The 21,906-nt window shown below is 34.6% G+C and overlaps 1 protein-coding gene across 2 annotated transcripts in view; it reads right to left on the minus strand.

Moving 5' to 3' along the window:
• PTEN (phosphatase and tensin homolog) overlaps window positions 1–21,906 on the minus strand; it is an 84,930-nt gene that overhangs the window by 13,887 nt on the left and 49,137 nt on the right. Inside the window, exons 3-5 of one of the 2 annotated variants that reach the window (XM_008536065.2) lie at window positions 21,393–21,437; window positions 15,581–15,624; window positions 13,546–13,784 (exon numbers count right to left, since the gene is read on the minus strand). In XM_008536065.2, coding sequence (XP_008534287.1) covers window positions 13,546–13,784; window positions 15,581–15,624; window positions 21,393–21,437 — 328 coding nt within the window. The remainder of the gene's footprint in view (window positions 1–13,545; window positions 13,785–15,580; window positions 15,625–21,392; window positions 21,438–21,906) is intronic. The other variant, XM_008536064.2, reaches the window with a different exon arrangement.

Consider the following 21,906-nt stretch of genomic DNA (forward strand, 5'->3'; position numbering starts at 1 on the left):
CTTTGTTGAACCATCTAAATTTATTATCTAGTCTAAAAATTAAATAAAATTAAATAAAAAATTAAATCAATAGGAGTCTGTAAGAAGACCAGTTGTCAAGTTATATGTTGGGGTTTAGTGGAACGATAGATGATATTTTTCTCTTTATCTCCACTCTTGGTATGTTTGTGTGCAATCATTAAAATGTTTTCAAAGGTTTAGTTTTTCTCAAGTAGCAAGTGATTGGTAGCATATCTATAATGTGGGTGTTTATACACCCAATTAATCCTTACCAAAAAGGGCTAGGCAAATGTGTAGAGAAAGAATGATGAATCTGCTAATTGTCAACACTGGATGAATAATTTATGTATAAATACAAGCTGAACCAAAATTACTGATACAGTTAAAAAAAAAACACTGGAAAGCACAATTGTAAATTTATTTATTTAAATTATTTAAAATAATTCAATTGATTTTACTATCAAAGTATGCATAATTAGGTTTCTGTATCTTAACTTTTTTTAGCCAGCCCTAGTGGTTAAAATTCAACACTCTCACCACTGCAGACAGAGTTCATCTCCCAAGTCAGGGAACCACACCACCCATCTGTCAGTCGTCATACTGTGGTGGCTGCATATTGCTGTGATGCTAAAAGCTATGCCATCAGTATTTCAAATTCCAGCAGGGTCACCCATTATGGACAGGTTTCAGTAGAGCTTCCAGACAGACAGACTAGGAAGAAGGACTTGGCCACTCATTTCCAAAAAAATTGGCCATGAAAACTCAATGAACAGCAGCAGAGCATTGTCTGCTATAGCTCTGGAAGATGAGAGGATGGTGCAAAAAAGATCGAGCAGAGTTCCCCTCTGCTGTACACAGGGTCAGTAGGAGTTGGAATCAACTAGATAGCACTAACAACAAAAAATCTTAACTTTGCCATTTTTATCTACTTGTTAGCTTTCCAGCACTTCAAATTCAACGTGGTCAGATTAACAGAAATAAAAAAATTGGAAGACCTAAATATGTATGGACCATAATGTGTCCTCCTCACTCTCTTCCCATCTCTTGTAGCCACGATGCACATTTACCAAAATTTAATTAACCATACAATGAATCATGCTATAATTTAGAATTTGAAATGAGTAAAACTTCCAAACCAAACTGACAGTGCAATTTACAACACTTCAAATATCATATTTCCTGAATGTATACACTGAAAACAATGATTTATGTGTGCATGTTTTACCTATAACATCTTGAATATGAAGGTCTAATTTAAAATGTCTCTTTTTAAAAATCTAAGAAAAGAACATTTTACTCATCTTCAAAAAGTTATTTTATATATGAAAAGAGGGCTGAGCTTTAGAGCTTTTGGAGATTAAAAAATACTACACGTTTTCCAAAACTTCCACTTTTCATTTAAAGTAAGACCAATAAAAATCGGTTTTATTCTTTAACCAAGAACTTTTACACTAAACTGGTCTATATACCCCCAAAGTACAGTTCTACCACTAACGACTCTCCTTTTCTGCTCTAATTGTGAAGAAAGTTACTTATACTCTTAACCATTTTTTCTCAAATATAACTTTCAAAACCTTCTAATTTTAGCTAAACTTAGCATTCTTCAAGTCCAGTTAGCACCACATTCCTGGCCATCATCTCAAAAAGCAGCCACTGCTTCTTCAATTCCCTTACGTTCACAGACCAGGAGGAAGGACTGAACAGAATATGTGGAGTTCCTCCCACTGTTCTTTCCAGCTCGCTTTTCCACTGCCTTTACTCAGCCTCACCTATTCCAAATCTCTGTCATTCAGTAAGTCTTTCTTCTGGTATGCACTTATTAAACTCTTGACCACAATGATTTCAGGACCTTGTTCACCTCTCTTCTTTCTATCCTGTCCCAGACATCATTCTGAACGAATTCAGTTCCTACCTTACTGGGAACCTTTGAGGTCATCCAGTGTGAACACTCTCAAAACTCTCTTCTTCCATCTAAAAATCTTTTCACTCTCAATATTTCATAAAAGCGTCTCTTCATGTTCACCTAGGTTCCATTTTGGCAAGTACTCTATTAATTATCTCCTCTCTGGCATTTGCCTTGTTTCTCCACCTGTCTCCTCCTAATAATAACCTCAGGTAACTCTTATCCTTTATCCAAAACAAGCAAACAATTCGAAGACTAAAAACCAAACACTATCCCCAGATCTTGTCAAACTATCATCCTCCCTCTTTATATAAACTCTCAAAGAGAAGCCACTACTCCTTAACTCATAAAAATCTGTTATTATGAGGCTGACTTCTTAATGATCATTAGTTCTTAATGGTCACTAATGGTCATTTTCTACTATTTTCCTAGTCCCATCTTTCTCATTTTTTTTGCTGCCATTTTGAAAATTCCCTGCTTGTCATAGGACACACTCTCTAAAGATTTTCTCCTAACCTTACTGGCTGTTTCTTCTCTTCTTGTATCTGAAAAATTTGATCTTAGCTATCCCCTCTTTATGTCAATCCTATCTACTGCAGTATTTTAATTATCAATCTTATATAGCAACTCCAAAACCTGTGTCTCTCAATATGACTTTATTGCCAACTCCCAGTCCAGAATTTCCAACATTTGGCTGGACATTTCTAGCTGGAAATCTCAGAAGCATTTAAAACACAACATATCCAAAAATTGAACCTTTCATATTCTTGCATGGACCAACCTCTGTTATTTCTGTCAATGATATTCACTATTTTCTCCAGCACCTGAGCCCAAAACGTCTTATACCACTACCACTGCTGCTATTGAGCCCTTACCATCTTCTTTGCATTGTTCTAAATGCTTTCATAAATATATAATTTAATACTCATAAAATATGTATTATTAGTAATACCATTTTATAGATGAGGTAAGGTCATATACCTTATAAGTAGTGGAACTGGACTTTACCCTAGCACTCCAACTCCGGAGTTTATACTCAACCACTATACTATCCTGCCATCTCTCTTCCTGCTAGAGTGAAGGAAACAATCTGAGACAGCAAAGATATACATAGGGTTATAAAAAAGAGACATGAGGGAACCCCAGAGCTACAGCAAAGGTGCAGGCAGCAGAGTGGAGGTGGAAATTGGTTTATCAGTCAGCATATCAACTATGTGGCATATACACACATACATAAACGTGTGCACACACACAGATACAGTACACACACACTACACACAAAATGGAAGACAAACTACAGGTTAACCTCATTTAGAATACTCATATTTGATTCTTACACATCTATTCAGATGCCAAAAATCTAGATTTTGACTCTGAGATACCTCTCAAAATACCAGTTCTAGTTTTCTGTGGCCATTCCAGTTCAGTCACCTCTTACAATTTAGCAATAGCCAACTGACTATCATAGACTATCAGCCTATGATTTATCTATTCTCCAATCTATTTTTTACACCACTTTTGGACTAATTTTAGAAAAGTATAAGATTAATCACATTACCAATTAATTCAAAGTGTTAAAGGGTTTCCCAGTGTCTATACAAATAAGAACAAATTTATCACACACTATAGTTGCATAACAACATAAAAATACAGTCCAATCTATTTTCTACTCTTACCTCTCACAACTCCCTTGCACATAGTCTTACTTCGGGCCAAACTGAAGTGTTTAATTTCCCCCATATTATACTTTGTCTTTTTAAATATGCTATCTTTATCAAGTTAAGGTAGAAGGACTATGCAAGCAGTCACCTGGGCAGTTTTATATATTTTCTAACACCTGGACCAATTTAGATAACATAATTATTTGATGCTTCAAGTGATAGCAGTCACCTGAAATACAATTAAGACCAGGAACTTCTTGAGGGCCCCTCCACATTTTTATTCTTGGATGGTCTATTCAGATTTTGTATTTCACCTTGAAGCATTTATGAAAACATGTTCATTGAAAATTGCCTGTTTCCCATTGAAATTTTCAAATTTATTAGCATAGACCTGAATATAATTTTTAATGTCACCTCTACACTGTAGTTTTATCTCCTTTCTCAAACTTACCATTTAATTTTTGTTTTCCCCCCCTTTTCTTTTTCCTTTGATTGGCTTTAAAAGAGATGTATTGATTTTACTGGCATTTTCATACAATCGGTATTTGTATTTATTAGTTCAAATAGTTTACTGTTTGCTAACTCACGAATTTATATTTTCACCTTTATTAAACCCTCTCTCCTAACTGTTATTATCTTAATAATCTCTAATATGAATTTGTATTTCCTCATTGACCCAAAATTATTTAAGTAAGTGGTTTTAAATTTCCAAATGGTTGACTCAGTTTGATTAAACTTTTTTTTTAAATCTCTAGTTCTACTGAATTGTAATCAAGGAATGGGGTTTACATATTTCTACTTGGAGGTGAGATTTTCTTTGTGTTTGGCCTAATGAATTATTAATCTTGGTAAAGGCTTTGTGAACGACCAAAACAAAAAAGGAAATACATCTTATAAGCTATTTTTTATTATACTATTAAAGCCATCTATATATCCTCTTATTTTGTACCTTCTTGATCTTAAAATATATTAAAGATTCCTGCTATCATTGCTTTTCTGTCACTTTTTTTCATTTCTTGCAGCTTTGCTTAATATATTTTGATGTTATGTTTAGCACATAAGAGTTCCCAACTGCTAAGTCTTCAGTGTGGAGTGTACCCTGAGTTAATATATAACATTCTCGATCCAATTTTATGCATTTTGCTGTTAATGTACTTTGCTACTAATATCCTGTTACCTGCTTTTGAAATCTACATTTGCCTGATGTATCTTTAATGAACTTGTTTTATGTAAATCTCTTGTATAAGATTAATCTCTCAAAATACAGAGACCTAAAAAATATAGGTTATACACATCTTTCAAAACTAGAATACTGGCATAATACTACCAGACCAGAATACTACCTAGATACCAGAAGATACGTAATGTTTTGTTCATATTCTGTGTGTCAGTACTCTCAGATCAGCTTCTCTAAGATGAATTCACAGTCTAGATTCCTCAGTTAAAAACGTAATTTTCTACTTCAGTAAACTTTTCACTGGCACTTTTAAACTCAGAAATAATGTAAATGTTTTAACATAATAGTGTTTGCTTGAAGCTTGGAAATCCACATTTCATAATGATCACAATAAGATTACTACAGGGAAGTAATTCAACAAAGGAAGAAATATGGCTTTTAAAAATAGCTATTATTGGGGCCAGCCTGGTGGCACAGTGGTTAAGTTGGCATGCTCCGCCTCAGCAGCCTAGGGTTAGCAGGTTCAGATCCTGGGTGCAGACCTACACACCACTCATGAAGCCATGCTGTGGCAGTGTCCCACATACAAAATGGAGGAAGACTGACACAGATGTTAGCTCAGTGCCAATCTTCCTCACCAAAAAAAAAGCAGCAGCAGAAGAAGCAGCTATTATTACAATGACAACATACAATAGTAGGTATTATATAAGCTATGTGCCAGACATTTTACATATATCCCTAATACTAAAACAACTTTACAAGACAGATATTAATACCTCTATTTTAAGGATAAGGAAACAGTCCCAGTGCACATAATCATCCTGTCCAAAATGAGGATCTGAACCAAAATGTGTCTGATTGTAAAACTTTTTACTCCTTCTGTCCTGGGTTTTACTAATAGTACACATACCAACTATGTGATCTGAAAGACATCACAACCTCTTTGACCTCATTTTTCCCATCTATGAAGTATCTCTAAAGTTTAGAGTACTGTAGTGCTTCAGTTCTATGAAACTAATTAGAGTAACATATTAAATAGTAGTGCATGAACCACAGAATCTTTAAGAATAATATGAAGCAGGCAATTGGTATTTTTCTCTCTGTGCAGCATCCTTTCCCCTCAGATGCTATCATTCTCTCTGTGGTTTGGGGGTGAGGGTGGGGGAGCTATTCTTATGCTTCAGATATTTGCCCCAAGCCTCTGGCCAAAATGTGTGGTATAGGGATGGGTACACGCCCTAATCCAAGTAAATCAGAACCTAATCTAGGAATTTTTCTCAAACTGTAGCTCTCTTCCCACTGTAGTTACTAAAGCAGCCAAAATGTAAACCTGGAGCTATTAGGAGTCATACCTTGCCATTAATTGCAGAGAGCCTGCCTGAAAATAAAAGTATATACAGAGGAAAGGAGAGACTTGAGCTAAAGAGATTCCTGACATTTGCTAAGCATCCACATCCAGGCCAGAGCTTTCAGGGTTATATAAGCCAATAAATACATCCTTATGTTTAAGCTATTTTGAGTTGGGTTTCTGTCACTTCAAACTGAAAGAGTTCTAATACGTTACAGTACAGCTACTTTTTTTTTAAGTTTCTATTTCTATTTTGTGGATCAAAATAGTATGGACAGGAGAACATGGTACAGTAGAAAGAATAATGGATTTGAGGTTAGGAGATATGACTTTGAGTTATTACACAAAGAGATTAAATGACCTGGGACAGATTGATCTTTACAGATCTGTTTTATCATTTATATTAGAATGGGTCTGAACTAAATAATTGCTAAGGTCTTTCTAGATATAAAAATCTTATAATTTCATGACTATATAGATTGAATAACAGGCTTAAATACTGTATATTAGAAGAACACAGTTTAGCCCAGGAGAATTAATGTGTTAGAAAAAATAAGAATGTTATATTAGTTTTTTTAAAGCTGAAAAAGAGGATAATTATAGTTTATTTTGTTTTAAATGGAGAGAAAATGAGAAGATTTTATTAGGTTACTATATGTGGAAATTTAGTAAATAGACTAGAAAAAAAATAACCTGATTACATGATTAGGACATAAGAATTCATTCCTCAGAAAAACCAGAAAATTTCCACTTCTTGAGATCACTTAAAGTTAATATTTATTATTTCTAGAAGATTTAAGTCTTCATTAAAAATAAGCTAACGCTGGGGCTGGCCCAGTGGTGCAGTGGTTAAGTGCGCACGTTCTGCCTTTGGCGGCCCAGGGTTCGCTGGTTCAGATCCCGGGTGCAGACATGGCACCGCTTGGCCAGCCATGCTGTGGTAGGCGCCCCACATATAAAGTTGAGGAAGATGGGCACGGATGTTAGCTCAGGGCCAGTCTTCCTCAGTAAAAAGAGGAGGATTGGCAGCAGTTAGCTCAGAGCTAATCTTCCTCAAAAAAAAAAAAAAAGCTAACGAACTCGAACAGAGATTATAATATATTGGAACTTTATCTCTAATAATTGCTTTGAAAACAACAAAAAAAAAGAAAATCAAAACCTCGAAGTTTACTCCTAAAAGTTTAATCAAAGAAAATAAATAATGCTTACTTTACCTGTCACCATTCTAGAAAAGGGTTGAGGCAAGGAAAAAAGAGAGAAGTAGCAAATTCTGGGTAAGCTTGTCAAATACTAAAGTTTGCCTCTTTAAATTCAGAAATTTGGGGAATCTTTCCAAAATACATGCATACCAGCATTCATAGGATGTTTTAACTCTTTATTCATAGTTTACAATAAATAGTGTGAGTTATCGATTATAATTCTGAAAGATAAGTGCAAATGCAGACACTGTGACGCATAGGACTTGATGGGAACCAAGCCTAGGAGCTGCCCTGCACCAAGCTTTCTTGGAGAAGGAGAAACCATTGATAGCTTGTTTTAAAAGGATTTGCCACATGTTCATAAAGCAAAGGTATCAAATATTCAAAGGAATGACTCTTAGGGAAGTGTAACATAGTTGCCTTCTTGTAAATTATTGAATAAAAGATAGAAGGAGTCTTCCTTTTCTCAAACAGTTATCCCATTCTAAGAAAAAAGATTTTCTTTATAGGAGGTATCAGTTGTACTTTGACTTCTCCACAACATTCAAAACTTAAAGTATAATTTGGGCATTACTAACCAATGGCATGTTTTATGGTCAGCTGGCACCACCACTTGCTATCTAATTTACACCAGGCCTGCTAAGGAAATGTCAAGACTCTGTGCCAGATTATTTTGAGGAGAGTCTCTGCAAAGTCTACAAAAATTCTTCACCAACTCATGGCAACTGGCTCCTTTCTTCAAAAGAAGAGAGAGGGGATGGGGCTAGGAGGAGGAGAAACAGAAAAAGGAGAAGAAGAAATATTCTGCTCCTATATCATTGTCACCAGAACACAATTTTCTTTAGCTTTTTAAAGCTTCTTTATAACTAAAATTAAGGATACAAGCAAAACAACATTGAAGACTTCTAATAAAACTGATCCTACACAAACTGAAAAATTGATAAAATTTATGTATCTCTTGTAATAGTGGTTTACAATTACACAAATGTAAATCTACAGACTCAACCTAAAAGGAGGTATTAGCAAGAAGATACATCTACTAGCAGATGTATCCAGAATAAAACTACTTTGGATAATCAATTATATTTATTATAAGATACTTCTCTGGAAGAATTCCACAGTTGCAGGACAACAGCTTTACTATGCACAGCTAAGTTTTCCTATGATGAAATTAGTTATATTCATTATAAAGGTTAAAAACATATTGTTTCACTAGCACTCTAACCATTAGGTGAAAGTGATATATTTGAAAGCTTTCAGACAATTAAGTTTCAAGGATTTAAAGGGAGCCTGCACTATTATATTTATAAAACCAACAACTTCAAGCCGTCCTTATTCCACTTAAGTCAGGGGTCATTAAATGCCCTACCATCTGTAAAGAAGGGTATAAACTGAGGAGTCTTGTAAAAATAGGCCAATTTCATCAGTATTGCATGACCTTTCAGGAGAGCTTGACCCTGTACAGAAATTAATTCTGAACAGTCTCAAAATTCTTTTGAAGTTTCAGGATTTGTGGAGTTGATAGCGTAGAAAGAAGTTCAACAGTGTATCAAGGGATTCAAATTTTACTCTGAATGTTGTCATTAACTGTTTGAATAATCTTGATCAGAGCACTTCATCTTTCTGGGCCTCAGTTTTATCATCTACGAAATAAGAAAAATTCCTGCAAAAAATGTTTATAATCTTATGACTTTTATCCACTATATCTAGCTTTCTAATTTTGTTTCAACCTAAAAGGCACATGGCACCATTTAGCAAAATGTAGCTTTGTCAACAGATGTCAATATCTGCTCATAAATTTCTTTTTGCCTTTTTAAATATACACAGGGATAAAATTAGGAGCACATCAGGATACTCCTTTAGACCATGTGAATAATTCATCCAAAAAATGGTCTAGGTCTATTAATTAATCATGAGCAAAGCACAGCAGATCTCAATGATTTATTTTGACTCCAAGATGCTAAAAGTGACCAATTTTGGCTAAATTACTTAACTTTGAGTCTTGATATCACATAACAGCTAAACATTACAATTGTACTGAGTACATCCTTAAGAGTATGTACAGAGCTCCATTTTCTTTTCTTTTCCTTTTGAGGAAGATTAGTCCTGAGCTAACATCTGTGCCCATCTTCCTCTACTTTATATGTGGGACGCCTACCACAGGATGGCGTGCCAAGCAGTGCCATGTCTGCACCCGGGATCCAAACCGGCAAACCCTAGGCCGCCGAGAAGCGGAACGTGCTTAACCACTGCACCACCAGGCCGGCCCCCAGAGCTCCATTTTCTACCAGTCCATTATCTTTCACTTGGGGGAGACTCCAACCTATAAGAGGATGGAGAATATGCTGTGTCTAGCGCAGTTCTGTTGATGATGTAGTTACTACTTTATTCTGCCACATGACACCACGGGCTTTACATTTTATTTTCATAATAGTTGTCTTACTAGCTTTTCACTCTGGCCCCTATTTCACAACAACATCCCATGGGGCTTGCCATTTCATCAAATCACCTCTCCTCACCTCTACAGAGAAATGGAACTAACAATACCACCAGATCGTGATGACTAAAATATCTTCCCACTGATAAACTGAAATATGTCCTCACTTTTTGATTATGGAGACTTCTCTTGGATCTAATTTAAACTGGAAATAGAGAAAATAAAGAATAATAAAGTTTAAGTAAGTATCCTTGAGTTTTACTTTCCTCTCTGAACATGATAGGATGGAATATCCCAAGTACTTCTTACATGGCTAGTTCTCACTATCAGAAACATTTAGCCAACTATCCTGAAAAGCACCTGCCTCAAACAAGGTATGCATGCATGTTTGGGGGTGGGTGTGTATAAGGAGGAATGAGGGGGGAAAAGAGAGAACATGTGAGAGTGAAGCTTAGTTAGAAAAGGCTAGACCCTTACAAAAACCTTTATTTGCTCGCACCTCAAAATCCTTGATTAAAGCACGCTACAAAGCTGATGGATGTAATGCCAAACAAAAAAGTCATACAGTTGAACGTGGTGAATCCAAATATCTTAGATATGGTCAAACATATTTGGAGTTTGCAACAGAAAAGTAAGACTGTTAAATAGTCTATCAAACAATTTTATCCATTCCCAAAGAACTGACCTTTTTTTCTAAAACTATGAAGGAGGTCATGAAAGGATTAGAAATACCACTTCCCTTCAGCATATGACTTCTCACTTTAGCTAACTACTAGTTTTCATCAAATGCATGCATGGTGACACAATCAAAGAATAATTCCTATTTTGGAGCCCTTTTAGGAAACTTCAGGGGACATTAACATTTTCAAAATGGTGAAGTGTCTCTGCCAAAAAAAACTTCTCCTGAAGAAATCTCAGTATTCTGTAGACACAGAGTACACCTTAATGCCTGGCAAAACATCTGGTTTTGCTGCTTTGGTAAAGACAGAAGCTCTGCATGTCACTGTGACTCACTGCTTTGTTCATCAGTATGCAGTGGGATGCAAGACTATACCATCAATCCTGAGAGAAATCTTATCTATTGTTGTGAAAGTATTCTACTCTTCATGAGTGCCAAGCCTTGAATCATAGCCTATGCAATAGGATTTGTCATGAAAAATCTACTGTTGTGAAAGTTGCCAAATTCATGAAAGCCAAGACTTTCAATCAGGGGCTTCTCAAGAGGTTTTGTCAAGAAGTGGGAGAACTATGAAATTCTTTGCTACACATAAGTTCACTGGCTTTCAGAAGACAAATTCTACAGCCAGAAATTTAACTGCTGTTAGACGGATAAAATACAAACTCAATTATACAGTTTAACTCTTGAACCTTAAAACTAAAATGTGGAATCATAATCCTTTCCTTCCTTAACAATAGCATTATGTCAAGATCTTGCCAACAATGATCTCATTAACTAAAAGGCAAAGAAAATGATGCAACATGAATTTATCTGGAGAGTTTTAAAGAATTTTTATTTCTCGACACAAGCCTACTTCCACCTGGCAAAAAAATCTAGAGATTCCATTTGCTCTTTCATTCTTTCGTGAGATAGGGTTTTCAGCACTTGTTTTTGTCAAAATTGATTGAATATCAAAGATGGCATAAAAGTTCCCAAGTCAAAGACAATGGCATAGTTTCAATACGTCATTTGAAAGCTAATAGTAACCTTTTCATTAAAATTTACTACTGAACAGAACTAAAGTTTAATTTTGGTTAATTTGTACCACTTAGATTTATTTATCACTCTCAATTAGTGGCCACTGATTTTTGCAGGGAAAAAAATGAGACATATTTCTTATGAAAGTGTCCTTTACATTCTACATTAATAAAAACAATTTTCAGTGCAATTAAAAGCTATAAGCAAAATTTTATCTTCTTCTATACCATGCCCATTTTTTGTGGGAGAATATTCCTAGCTTTCATCATATTTTTAAAAAGTAGATAACAAACAGTTCAAGAGCCCCTGGCATAAGTCTAGCGTTCTGGCTCCACATTATACAACTTTTATAGTTTTATTTTACATCTTTTTTTTTTTTTTTAAAGATTTTATTTTTTCCTTTTTCTCCCCAAAGCCCCCCGGTACATAGTTGTGTATTCTTCGTTGTGGGTTCTTCTAGTTGTGGCATGTGGGACGCTGCCTCAGCGTGGTCTGATGAGCAGTGCCATGTCCGCGCCCAGGATTCGAACTAACGAAACACTGGGCCGCCTGCAGCAGAGCGCGCGAACTTAACCACTCGGCCACGGGGCCAGCCTCTTATTTTACATCTTTTTACCTGACTTCTTTTCCACTACCAAAATGTCTGCTGCTCATCAACCTCTTTTAAATTTCTACCACTGCTTCTGTGACTGTATTTTACTTTGACCCATTTCTCCATTCACTCTCTTTGCCTTGTGCTGTCCTGCATTTATTCACCTAAGTGTAGAACAAATTACCTTCTATAATTTTTAACAAGTGAAAACAATTGTTTCCCTCTACATGATGAAACGATGAACCAAAGTAAACATCTCATGACTTCTGCTCTGGAATTCACTCCAGTGAATCCTCCCAGGGTGCACACAGTATACGGAAATGTAAGGCAATCTATCATAATCAACATTCACCAAAACCATGCAATAATGTAAGATTCAATTTTGTAAAATATAACAAATAAATAGTACTTTGGTATCCCTAGATATAATTCAAAAAGATAAATAAAACAAGAAATGAAGAATTAAAGGAACCAGGAATCAATGCAACTACCCAGTTCAAAATGATGATCAGTTACGTTTCTGTTTTGAAGTTGAATTAAAAAGAAATTAGCTTAAGGGCTGGCCCAGGGGCACAGTGGTTAAGTTTGTGGCCTGGGATTCACCAGTATGGATCCTGGGCTGGGATCTAGACATGACTTATCATGCTGTGGCAGGTGTCCCACATATAAAACAGAGGGAGATGGGCACAGATGTCAGTTCAGGGCCAATCTTCCTCAAAAAAATGAAAGAAAGAAATTAGCTTAACCTGGAAGAGAACCTTCCTGATTTAAAAAATTATTAAAACTAGAATAAATTTTTCACATAAAGTTGTGATGTCTCCCTCAATAGAGCTCTCTAAATCAGTTTTTTCATCTACCTGGAGTGGTTTGGATTTCTTCCTTCTTGGAGAAAGAAAAATACACAAAATCTCTTTATTAGAAATATAAGCACATTCTGTCATACTTACCATCCAAAGAATTGAATCCCTTGAAAATCACTGTAAAAGTTCTCCCAAGAGTTCACTTTTTGCTTTCACATGTACTACATAAATTAATTTCGTCACTGATTTTCAACATAGTCTTTAGTCTTCTGAATAAGGGAAGAACCTCTGACTAATCTTAATTATAACTACATTTAAGAATATTCATATCAAAGAGTAATCTTTATGTATTATAAAAGTAAAGATCACACTTTACTAGGTAATGGCATCTAAGTTATTATCCAAAGACATTTTATTCTCAAGCAAGCTTCAGAAATATCAAGCTTACTTTTGATCATAGTGCTGTTTTTTAAACGCTTTGTAAGAATTTTATGAGACCAAACATGAAACACAGTTAAAGAGTAAGATCTGCTGGTACAATATGAAAATGCTAGCATGAACGGAAAAATGGAACGAATCAGTCATTTGCTCACATGAAAGTTAAGGTAGTTAACTGATTTAAATGTTTAGAAGAAAGAAATAAGGGTTACAAACTATCTTTTGTAAAAATTTGTTTTCCAATAAATTCTCAGATCTAGGAAGAGGAAAGAAAAAACATCAAATATGACTTACCTTTTTATCTCTGGTCCTTACTTCTCCATAGAAATCTAGGGCCTCCTGTGCCTTTAAAAACTTGCCCCGATGTAACAAATATGCACAAATCATTACACCAGTTCGTCCCTTTCCAGCTTTACAGTGAATTGCTGCAACATGATTGTCATCTTCACTTAGCCATTGGTCAAGATCTTCACAAAAGGGTTTGATAAGTTCTAGCTGTGGTGGATTATGATCTTCAAAAGGATACTGTGCAACTGTGGTAAAAAGATAATCTCAAATTAAGAAAAAAATCTCTCCTGAATTGTTTATTAAAAGTAGGTTAACTTTAGGAATGCTGCGTATAAGTTTAACAGAGTATTTAAAAGAAAAACTGAACTCCAGAGAAAAATAATTTATTGTCTGATAATTTTCTAATTTTTGAATAGAAAATAAGAGTCCCATTAATTCTCAAAACTCATCCATTAGACAGGGAAGCCAAGTATTATTTTCCCTACTCTATGAAGGAGTACATTGTGCTATGCAGAGGTAGCAAAGGTCACAACACATAAGACATGGAGGTGAACTCAAAATGAAATGTCACATGGGCCTCTTGTTATGGCTTTCAATGCATACTCTAACAAAAGGAGAAATAACACTTAGAATATTGCATCACCACAAAACATATATTCCAAAGAAAGTACAGATTACTAATAAATCAACGGAAAGGATGGCATTTTACACTTCATATAATAAAAATGCTAACTGTGTTATTTTAAAGATGGTCTGGCAAATGGTAGCGCTGTATACACGACTTTAACAGCATTTACAAAAGAAACTGGAAAAATCACTTATGAAAGTATATAATTGCAGTAAAGTTTATCAAATGAAGTTTCAGGTCTTTTCACATGAGTTATTAAGAACTCAAAACTTCTCTGTTACCTATAGTCAGAGTTAAGTTTTTTTAATTTGTCTAGAAATAGGACTTTAAATATATTACTACTAAATTTTATCTTATTGATCTGTGCCTTGGTTCCACTCTATTAGGACCCTTAAAAATCACAACTGACATCCAATTGTACCAAATTATCCTCTGTGTCATCTAAATATGTGAAAAATATGTCTTATATCTTCAACTAAGTCATTCATAATGTGGTATACAATACAGTAAATTAAGTCCTTTGGTGTGACAGGAGAGCTCTTCAGGCAGACAATGACTTCCATCACACGGAGTCACAGGGACAGCTTTCACTTAGTATCATCTGCCTGACTGTACTATCATTCCATCTTCAGTTCTCCAGTGGCAAACAAAAACATCCAGGAAAACCTGTTAAACATCTACTTAAAGCTAGATAAACCTTGACTAAAACATGCTTTGCCTAGTAAGCAGGAGTTTTAAATTCACGAAAAGAGAACGATTCTTAGTGAATCTATACTGGCTCTCAGCTATTAGTGCTTCTGAATTCTCAAACCAACTCTGTGAAAGTCCATTCTGGATTTTCAGGAGGGATCAATCGCAAATACATCAATCTTTATTATAACTCGTGGCACCCACTTTCTCTTGTTCACTATCATAGCAGCAACTGCCAAGCTTCTCAACTCCCCCCACTTCTCTTACTGCTCAAGGGGTTCCACAAACACAAACGAAAGTTTTTGTGGGCTCTGAGAAACAATTTACTATACTTGGAAAAGAACTCATTTGAAGCAGTTCCCTGCTCTCATCTGTCAGGCTCCTTGTATCCACATCTGTTATACCCTTTTCCACCTTTTAGGTCACGCTCCTTGCCAGAGTTAAGTCGTTCTGCTTTCTCCATGCAATCTCTTACTATTACATCCTAATTCTTAGTCTATTCTTCAATTTAGTCTTCCTAATACTACCAGTTGGTTTATATGATACTTGTTTTCTAAAATACAACAGCAAAGTTAAATTTATTTTTCAAATTTTCTAAGATTATCTTTTTAAGATAAATATTTATCTCACTTAATAATCAAGAGTATTCATTACTGCTGTGACAGTAAGACTTAGTCTACTGGTTTTCAGTTATATAACATAATACTGTACATTTATACCCACCTCTGCAGTTAAATTTGGCGGTATCATAATGTCTTTCAGCACATCTAAAAGAAAAGTTTAAATGTGAAATAAAGTTATCTTTTGCACCTGAGGAAAAAAGTATAATAGTAACAAACGTTTTCTGAACCTTTATAATGTACCAGGCATCATGTTAAGTGTTTTATATTAACTATTTCTTTCACTTCTAAGAATCCTATGGAATTATACTGTTATTATTCCCACTTCACAAATAAAGAAACTGAGGCTTAAAATGTCAAGTGTATGTAATTAGAGTTTATACATTTGCTTACAAAACTTGTGATGCCACTAATATACAACAATGCAAATTTAGCTGCATCTAAATTTTCAAATTTTCTTTATGGAAATGTTGCATGCTAATGGAATTTATTTTTTATTTCACATGTGTAAACAACCAACTAGTTTCAATATTATCTTTACCCCACAGTTGAGCATACACAGTTCTCAAACTATTATTTAAAAAGATGTATATTAAAAATAGTAACATTATAAGGGCAAAGGAAAAGTAAAGAAAGAAACTGAATGATGCCAATCTATTCAGACAACACTTACTAAATTTTTTTAAACCAGACCTTTCTCTCTTTAGATAAGCCAAAGGTCATCTTTTTCAAGACTCTCTCAGGTTACAAGCTTTAATTGAAGTCTGAGAGTAATGAAAGAGTAATAAGCAAAATGAATACAGAATAGTAAAATGTTGAGTCATTATTACTTAGAGCATGCTAAAATTTCTCTTTTTAATAGTAGTGACATGTTTGTTATCATGCACTGCCTTAACTCATGATTAACAGGCCAAGTTTATAGACATTAATAGGCTCAGAAAGGGATCCTATACATTAGTTTGTGGTCAGCAGCAAAAGTGCTGCTGGTCAGCTGGTAACTCCAACTACTAACCAAACCAGATTTTTAAAACATTATTTAGACTAAAAACTTAGCATTGTGAAACAAATAAAGATCCACAGTCCCTTAATCCACAATTCCAAAATCCCTAAAGTTTCAAACATCTAACATTTTCCCTTAAATTTACGGCAAACTCAATTGCAACAGAACCTGATCTCAGTTTACAAGATTGTACGTAGCCCTTAGAGAGAGGAGTCAAACATTTCATTTTAGGTACTGTTCCAAACCCCACTGGGGTGTTACGTAATACAAAGTATATGCTTCTGTGTTACTGTTCTAAACACTGAAAAGTTCTGAATGCTGAAACACAACTGACCCCAAGAGTTTCAAATAAGCAACTGTTAAACTGTATTTTACATCTAGAAATCCTGAAATTACGTGTATAGTTTCTCTACCTTAAACAGTTTCAAACCCAAATCCACAAGAAGGTTGAACTAATTATGAACAAACTGCAATCCACTAGTTTCTAACTGGTGAAACATGAAATAAATCAACTTTCATGTTACCACTCAAAACAAAGCCTTTCCAAAGCTCTAGTACATTATAATTTAGTATATTGAATTTTGCTAGAAGAAAAGCTTATTTAGTAATAACATACGCACATATATGCATCCTTGCTAAATAGCTTCATACTTACTCATATGAAAAAAAAATGACAGGTAGGAAGAAAGGGAGTGACCAAGAAAATAGCACATCTTACACCTTCTTTGGTACAGATTAAAGAAGAGACATGGTCAATAGTGATGAACCCATAATGGAATATTTTATAAAGAATCATGTAAAGATAGGGGCTTAGGAGGTGACAGAGTAGCTATAAGGTAGGAAACAATTCTAAGAGGTTGGTCTCATGACAGCACAGCAAAAAATAAACATTTTGAGTTTCATGCAGCTTTAGTTCTCTAAAATTGTCACGGTTTCTCAGCTCAAAATGTTTGGTTTGACAAACAATGCGTAAGACTACCTTCATAAACTAATTCTCAAATATTACTAAGAGGAAGAAATAAAGGGAAAGTGGAAATAATGAGCTACTAAATATCTACTAGATGTGCACAGCTTACAAAGAAGTTTCCATGTTCTTTTGATTCATCCTCACAACCATATGATAATAGTTACTGTATCTCCCTTTGGTATATGAGAAAGCTAAGATTTAGAAGAGCATTAAAAAACTTGCCCCAAACCACAATACGTAAATGGAAAAACCAGGACTCAAGCCTAGTACCTCTAGTTACAAAAGTCAAACTTTTTCCACTACTGCTCCATACTTCCACTTACAATAAAAAATAGAAAACAATTTTAAAACCAAAAGCAATAACAAATTTTAGTCACAGTCAGCCTTGCTACAAGAATAATACTTGCCACAGAAGACAGAACCAACAAACAGTAATAATGAAAAACATGAAAAAGTTATAAAAACCTCTACAGTTATGTATAGGGAGTATGTGAGAACATATACTGGCACTAGTAGTGATGAAAGTGATCTGGGGAGGCGTTGATAGGGAAAGAATGAAGACTCTCATCTTAATTAAAACCTTCTCTGATAACGTTGTGGTTGCATGTGCGCGCACGCACACAAAGTTTCTTGTAAATTTTTTACAGTATTTTAGTGATAAAACAAGTCTCTCAACAAACCAAAACTAGTTGCACATGGGATTTAACTAAGACAAGTGTTAGGTAATCTAACCATTTATACTTCCTTAGAACTAAAACTCAAAAGATATCATTACTTTTTAATCATTACCTCACATTGGCTTATATGAGACAAGAGAAGTGAAGAGACACTGGAAGAGAGAGTTTTTAATGAAGCAGTAGACAGGAAGTGAAAAAGGAGATAAGATTAATAGGAAAAGCTTCCAGAGAAATGAGACTTGCCATAGAATCAGCTAGGTATGTAGGTCTCTTCTTTACTCTCTTCAGTGAAGCTATCCCTATCTTAAAAAAGAAAACTTAATAGAGCAAAATCAACAATAGCTAAAGGTTTACCACAAAATGATGGAGAGTTGTATGTCAAATAGAATATAGAATGAAATACAGTAAACTCTAAAAATTAGTATCCAGTGAACATTTAAGTTCCTCAAATGCAAGAACTATATTATGCCTTTATTCCCTATATCCCCCCCCCTTCCCTTATCCCCACCGGAGCACAGATTACACACAGGAACATACAAAAATGAAATACACAAATTTGCACAAAACAAACTAATTTACTAAGTATCAGTATACCTGAATTTGGTTAATGATATAAGACAAATTTTGCCCTTTCTTAAAATAACTTACTGAATGCTGAATAATACAGAGACATAAACAGATACAGTCAATTATTAGAAAGTGCACATTAAGAACTCTTCTTCATCCACATATGTCACAAATGCCATAAAAAGTTTAATATATTATTAAATACAGTATGTCTAGTGCAAATATTTTAAGATGTTTCAATTTATATGTTTGCAAAGATATATATCACATGTAATTAGTAACCTAAAAAATAAAAGAAATAAAATAGAAACATCTGCTGCTGGTCAGACTCACTTACCCAGAGCCAGAAATATAAGCATAGGTAGAAAGAAGGTGAAGAAGATTGAAAAGTGACATCAGAAATCAAAACATGCTATAACTTGGTAGTTCTAGAAACTTCTGAAGTAAGTAAAATTTGGGGAGGTTAAAACAAAGAAAACCAGAAAGGGAATATTGGCATAAATAGTGCATTGTCTGCTACCATAGGTACCTGTGTGACCTTGTTCAACTCACTTAACTTCTCTAGGCCTCAGATTCCCCATCTGTAAAATGAGAAGGTTGGACTAAATGATCTCTTTCAGGTACTTTCCAGTTCTGAAAGTCTATGATTCCATCAAATGGAGTGGGGAAGAGGAGTTAAAACCTGTGCACCAAAACTACTCTCAACTAAATATGAGACAGTTCATTAACTCAAGAGTCCAATGTTTGGAAATACAAAAACAAACAGGCAGTCAAGTTCCCAGGCTAACTCCCAAAGCCAGCTTTAATTACAATAATGTAAGTAATCCACAATACTGATAGTACGAGCCTAAATCCTAAATTCAGGAAGCAGGAAGCCACTGTAGTACAGGAATGAAAAGTATTTCCTTTCCTTTCTTTGGATACAATATTAAGCTCAAATAAAATTTTGAAAAAGACAGAATTTGTCTTTAGCATCTTTCTAACTTCCTTCCAGGACTCTTTAGATGCCCAAACTTGAGAGTCTAAGCCTGAAGTGACTCACTTAATGGATTCCAGCTTTTGACAACTCTTATCCTGTTGTTGTTTTTACTAACTTCTGAATCTAGTTATTCAAAAGGTACAAAGCTTTGTGGTTTTTATTTTCCTCTAGAGACACACTATGGCATTAGCAACAAGAGTTGTTGTAAGAGAGGTTAATCAGGAAAAGAGGATAGATGCATAGATCATGTGTAAGCTGGGGCCCACCTAAATTTGTTTCTATAACAGCTTTTACTGTCTTTTATCTTGTGACTTACTACCACCACACCCCCCCACACACCACACCAAAATCTGACCATAATGGTTTATTTGCCATATTCTAAACACTATCATGGCAGCAACCTTCTACGCCATTCTTTCTGCCTGTGATGCCTTTTCCCCTCCTCCTTGGCCTGTAGGTTAACCTCTATTGATTCTTTTCACGTCAGCTCAAACATGCCTTTCTTTATGAAACCCTCCCTACGGGAGGTAGTTACTATTTCCACTATTCTCTACACAGCTCTTTTCTATAATACTTTGTCTACCTTTCACATTACACTATAAGTTACCCGAGGACTGGAATTACATCTTATTCACCTCTGTACTGCCAACATGTTTTATAACGTCTAATATGTGGCAAGCACTCAATAAATGTTTGTTCATTTGCAAATCTGAGGAAATTAGTGAAAACTCACTAAGAGAAACAACATTGGCGTCTATTTCTGAGGTCTTATCAGAACAGAAAGATCACTAAATTAAAAAAGCAACCTCCTACCAGCCAACAAACAATCTTTGATCTTTCACACTTTTTGATGAAGTTTTAAATGCCCACCAAGGTAAAAAAACAATCTTTTTCTTATATTCTTATATTTGATAGAGAAGTGCTACAGAAATTATAACAGTAAATTAGTACACACAACTTTAAATGAAAATTTTTCCTATTGCATAATTTATGGATATCACACAGGAAAAATAAAGGCCAGGTAGAAAAATAACAAATTTTATATGACATTTTTTAAAAATTAGAAAATGGTCAATATTTTGGGAAGGAAAAAATTCTTCAAAGACAAAAATCGTGAAATATTTTCTATTTTTCTTTTGTTCTTTTTTTCCTTTTCACATCTCTACTCACAAAGTCAAAAGTAAAAACCAAAAGGTTAAAGATAAGGTCAGCCAGCTGTATCAAGTGGGCAATCCTTACAGCCATGCCCCAGACAAAAGAAACCACCCAACTCAACAATTTAGGTAACTTATTTACGTTACATACAGTTAGCAAATACTCTAACAGCTGTTTCCATCAACTGATCTAAAGACACAGAATAAACAAAATTATATTCACTCTGGAACATAGTTTCACAGAAGATGTCATTAATGCTTTAACAGAAGCTCTGTTGTAAATTACGCTTCAAGTCACCACATGGTTATGGGCTCAAAGATGGGCTAGATGCCAAGTCATTTAAGCAGCTCAAGCAACGTGAATCTGTGCCAACATTGTTTTCCCTCATCACTACACTTTCTAAATGACCTAACAATGCTCTCAATCAGACTTCTTGAACTAATTGTTTTAGGAATACAATTCCGTTAAAATATATCTTTAACTCTACCTCATTCTAACAAGGAAATAACTTTCACTTAATAGTTATTTTAGAAGATATTTGCAAGCATACAAATAAGAAAACATACTTACAGATTGTATATCTTGTAATGGTTTTTATGCTTTGAATCCAAAAACCTTAAAACAAAACAAACAAACAAAAAGCCACCATTAACAAAAATGAGCTAACATTTGGAATTACATTAATATGATCGAGAAAAACTAAAAGACAGATTCTCTTTTTCCTAACCTCAAATACCATTTAAGAAAATAAATAAACTCCAACAAATATTCCCTCCATGGGTTTAAACCAGTAATCAGGTCATTCTTAAACAACTATTACATTACACAGATTTATACAATCTGAAGTAAAGCCAGAGCTTTCCATAAAATGAATATTTTCAAAATCATCTCACTTCAGCCTAACATAATTAGATTGAGTATTAAGAATTAACTTCTTTAAATGGTAGCATTAGCATTTAGCTCAAATTCACCTAGCTCACACAGAGTTGTGAGAAACAATCATGTGCAATCAAGTAATCTTAAAAATAACCCTGAAAATTCAGCCATCATTTTCTTTCAAACTAAAAACTTTTGATATTTAAAA

The sequence above is a fragment of the Equus przewalskii genome, chromosome 1 (genome assembly GCF_037783145.1).
Source record: "Equus przewalskii isolate Varuska chromosome 1, EquPr2, whole genome shotgun sequence".
NCBI classification, from domain to species: domain Eukaryota; kingdom Metazoa; phylum Chordata; class Mammalia; order Perissodactyla; family Equidae; genus Equus; species Equus przewalskii.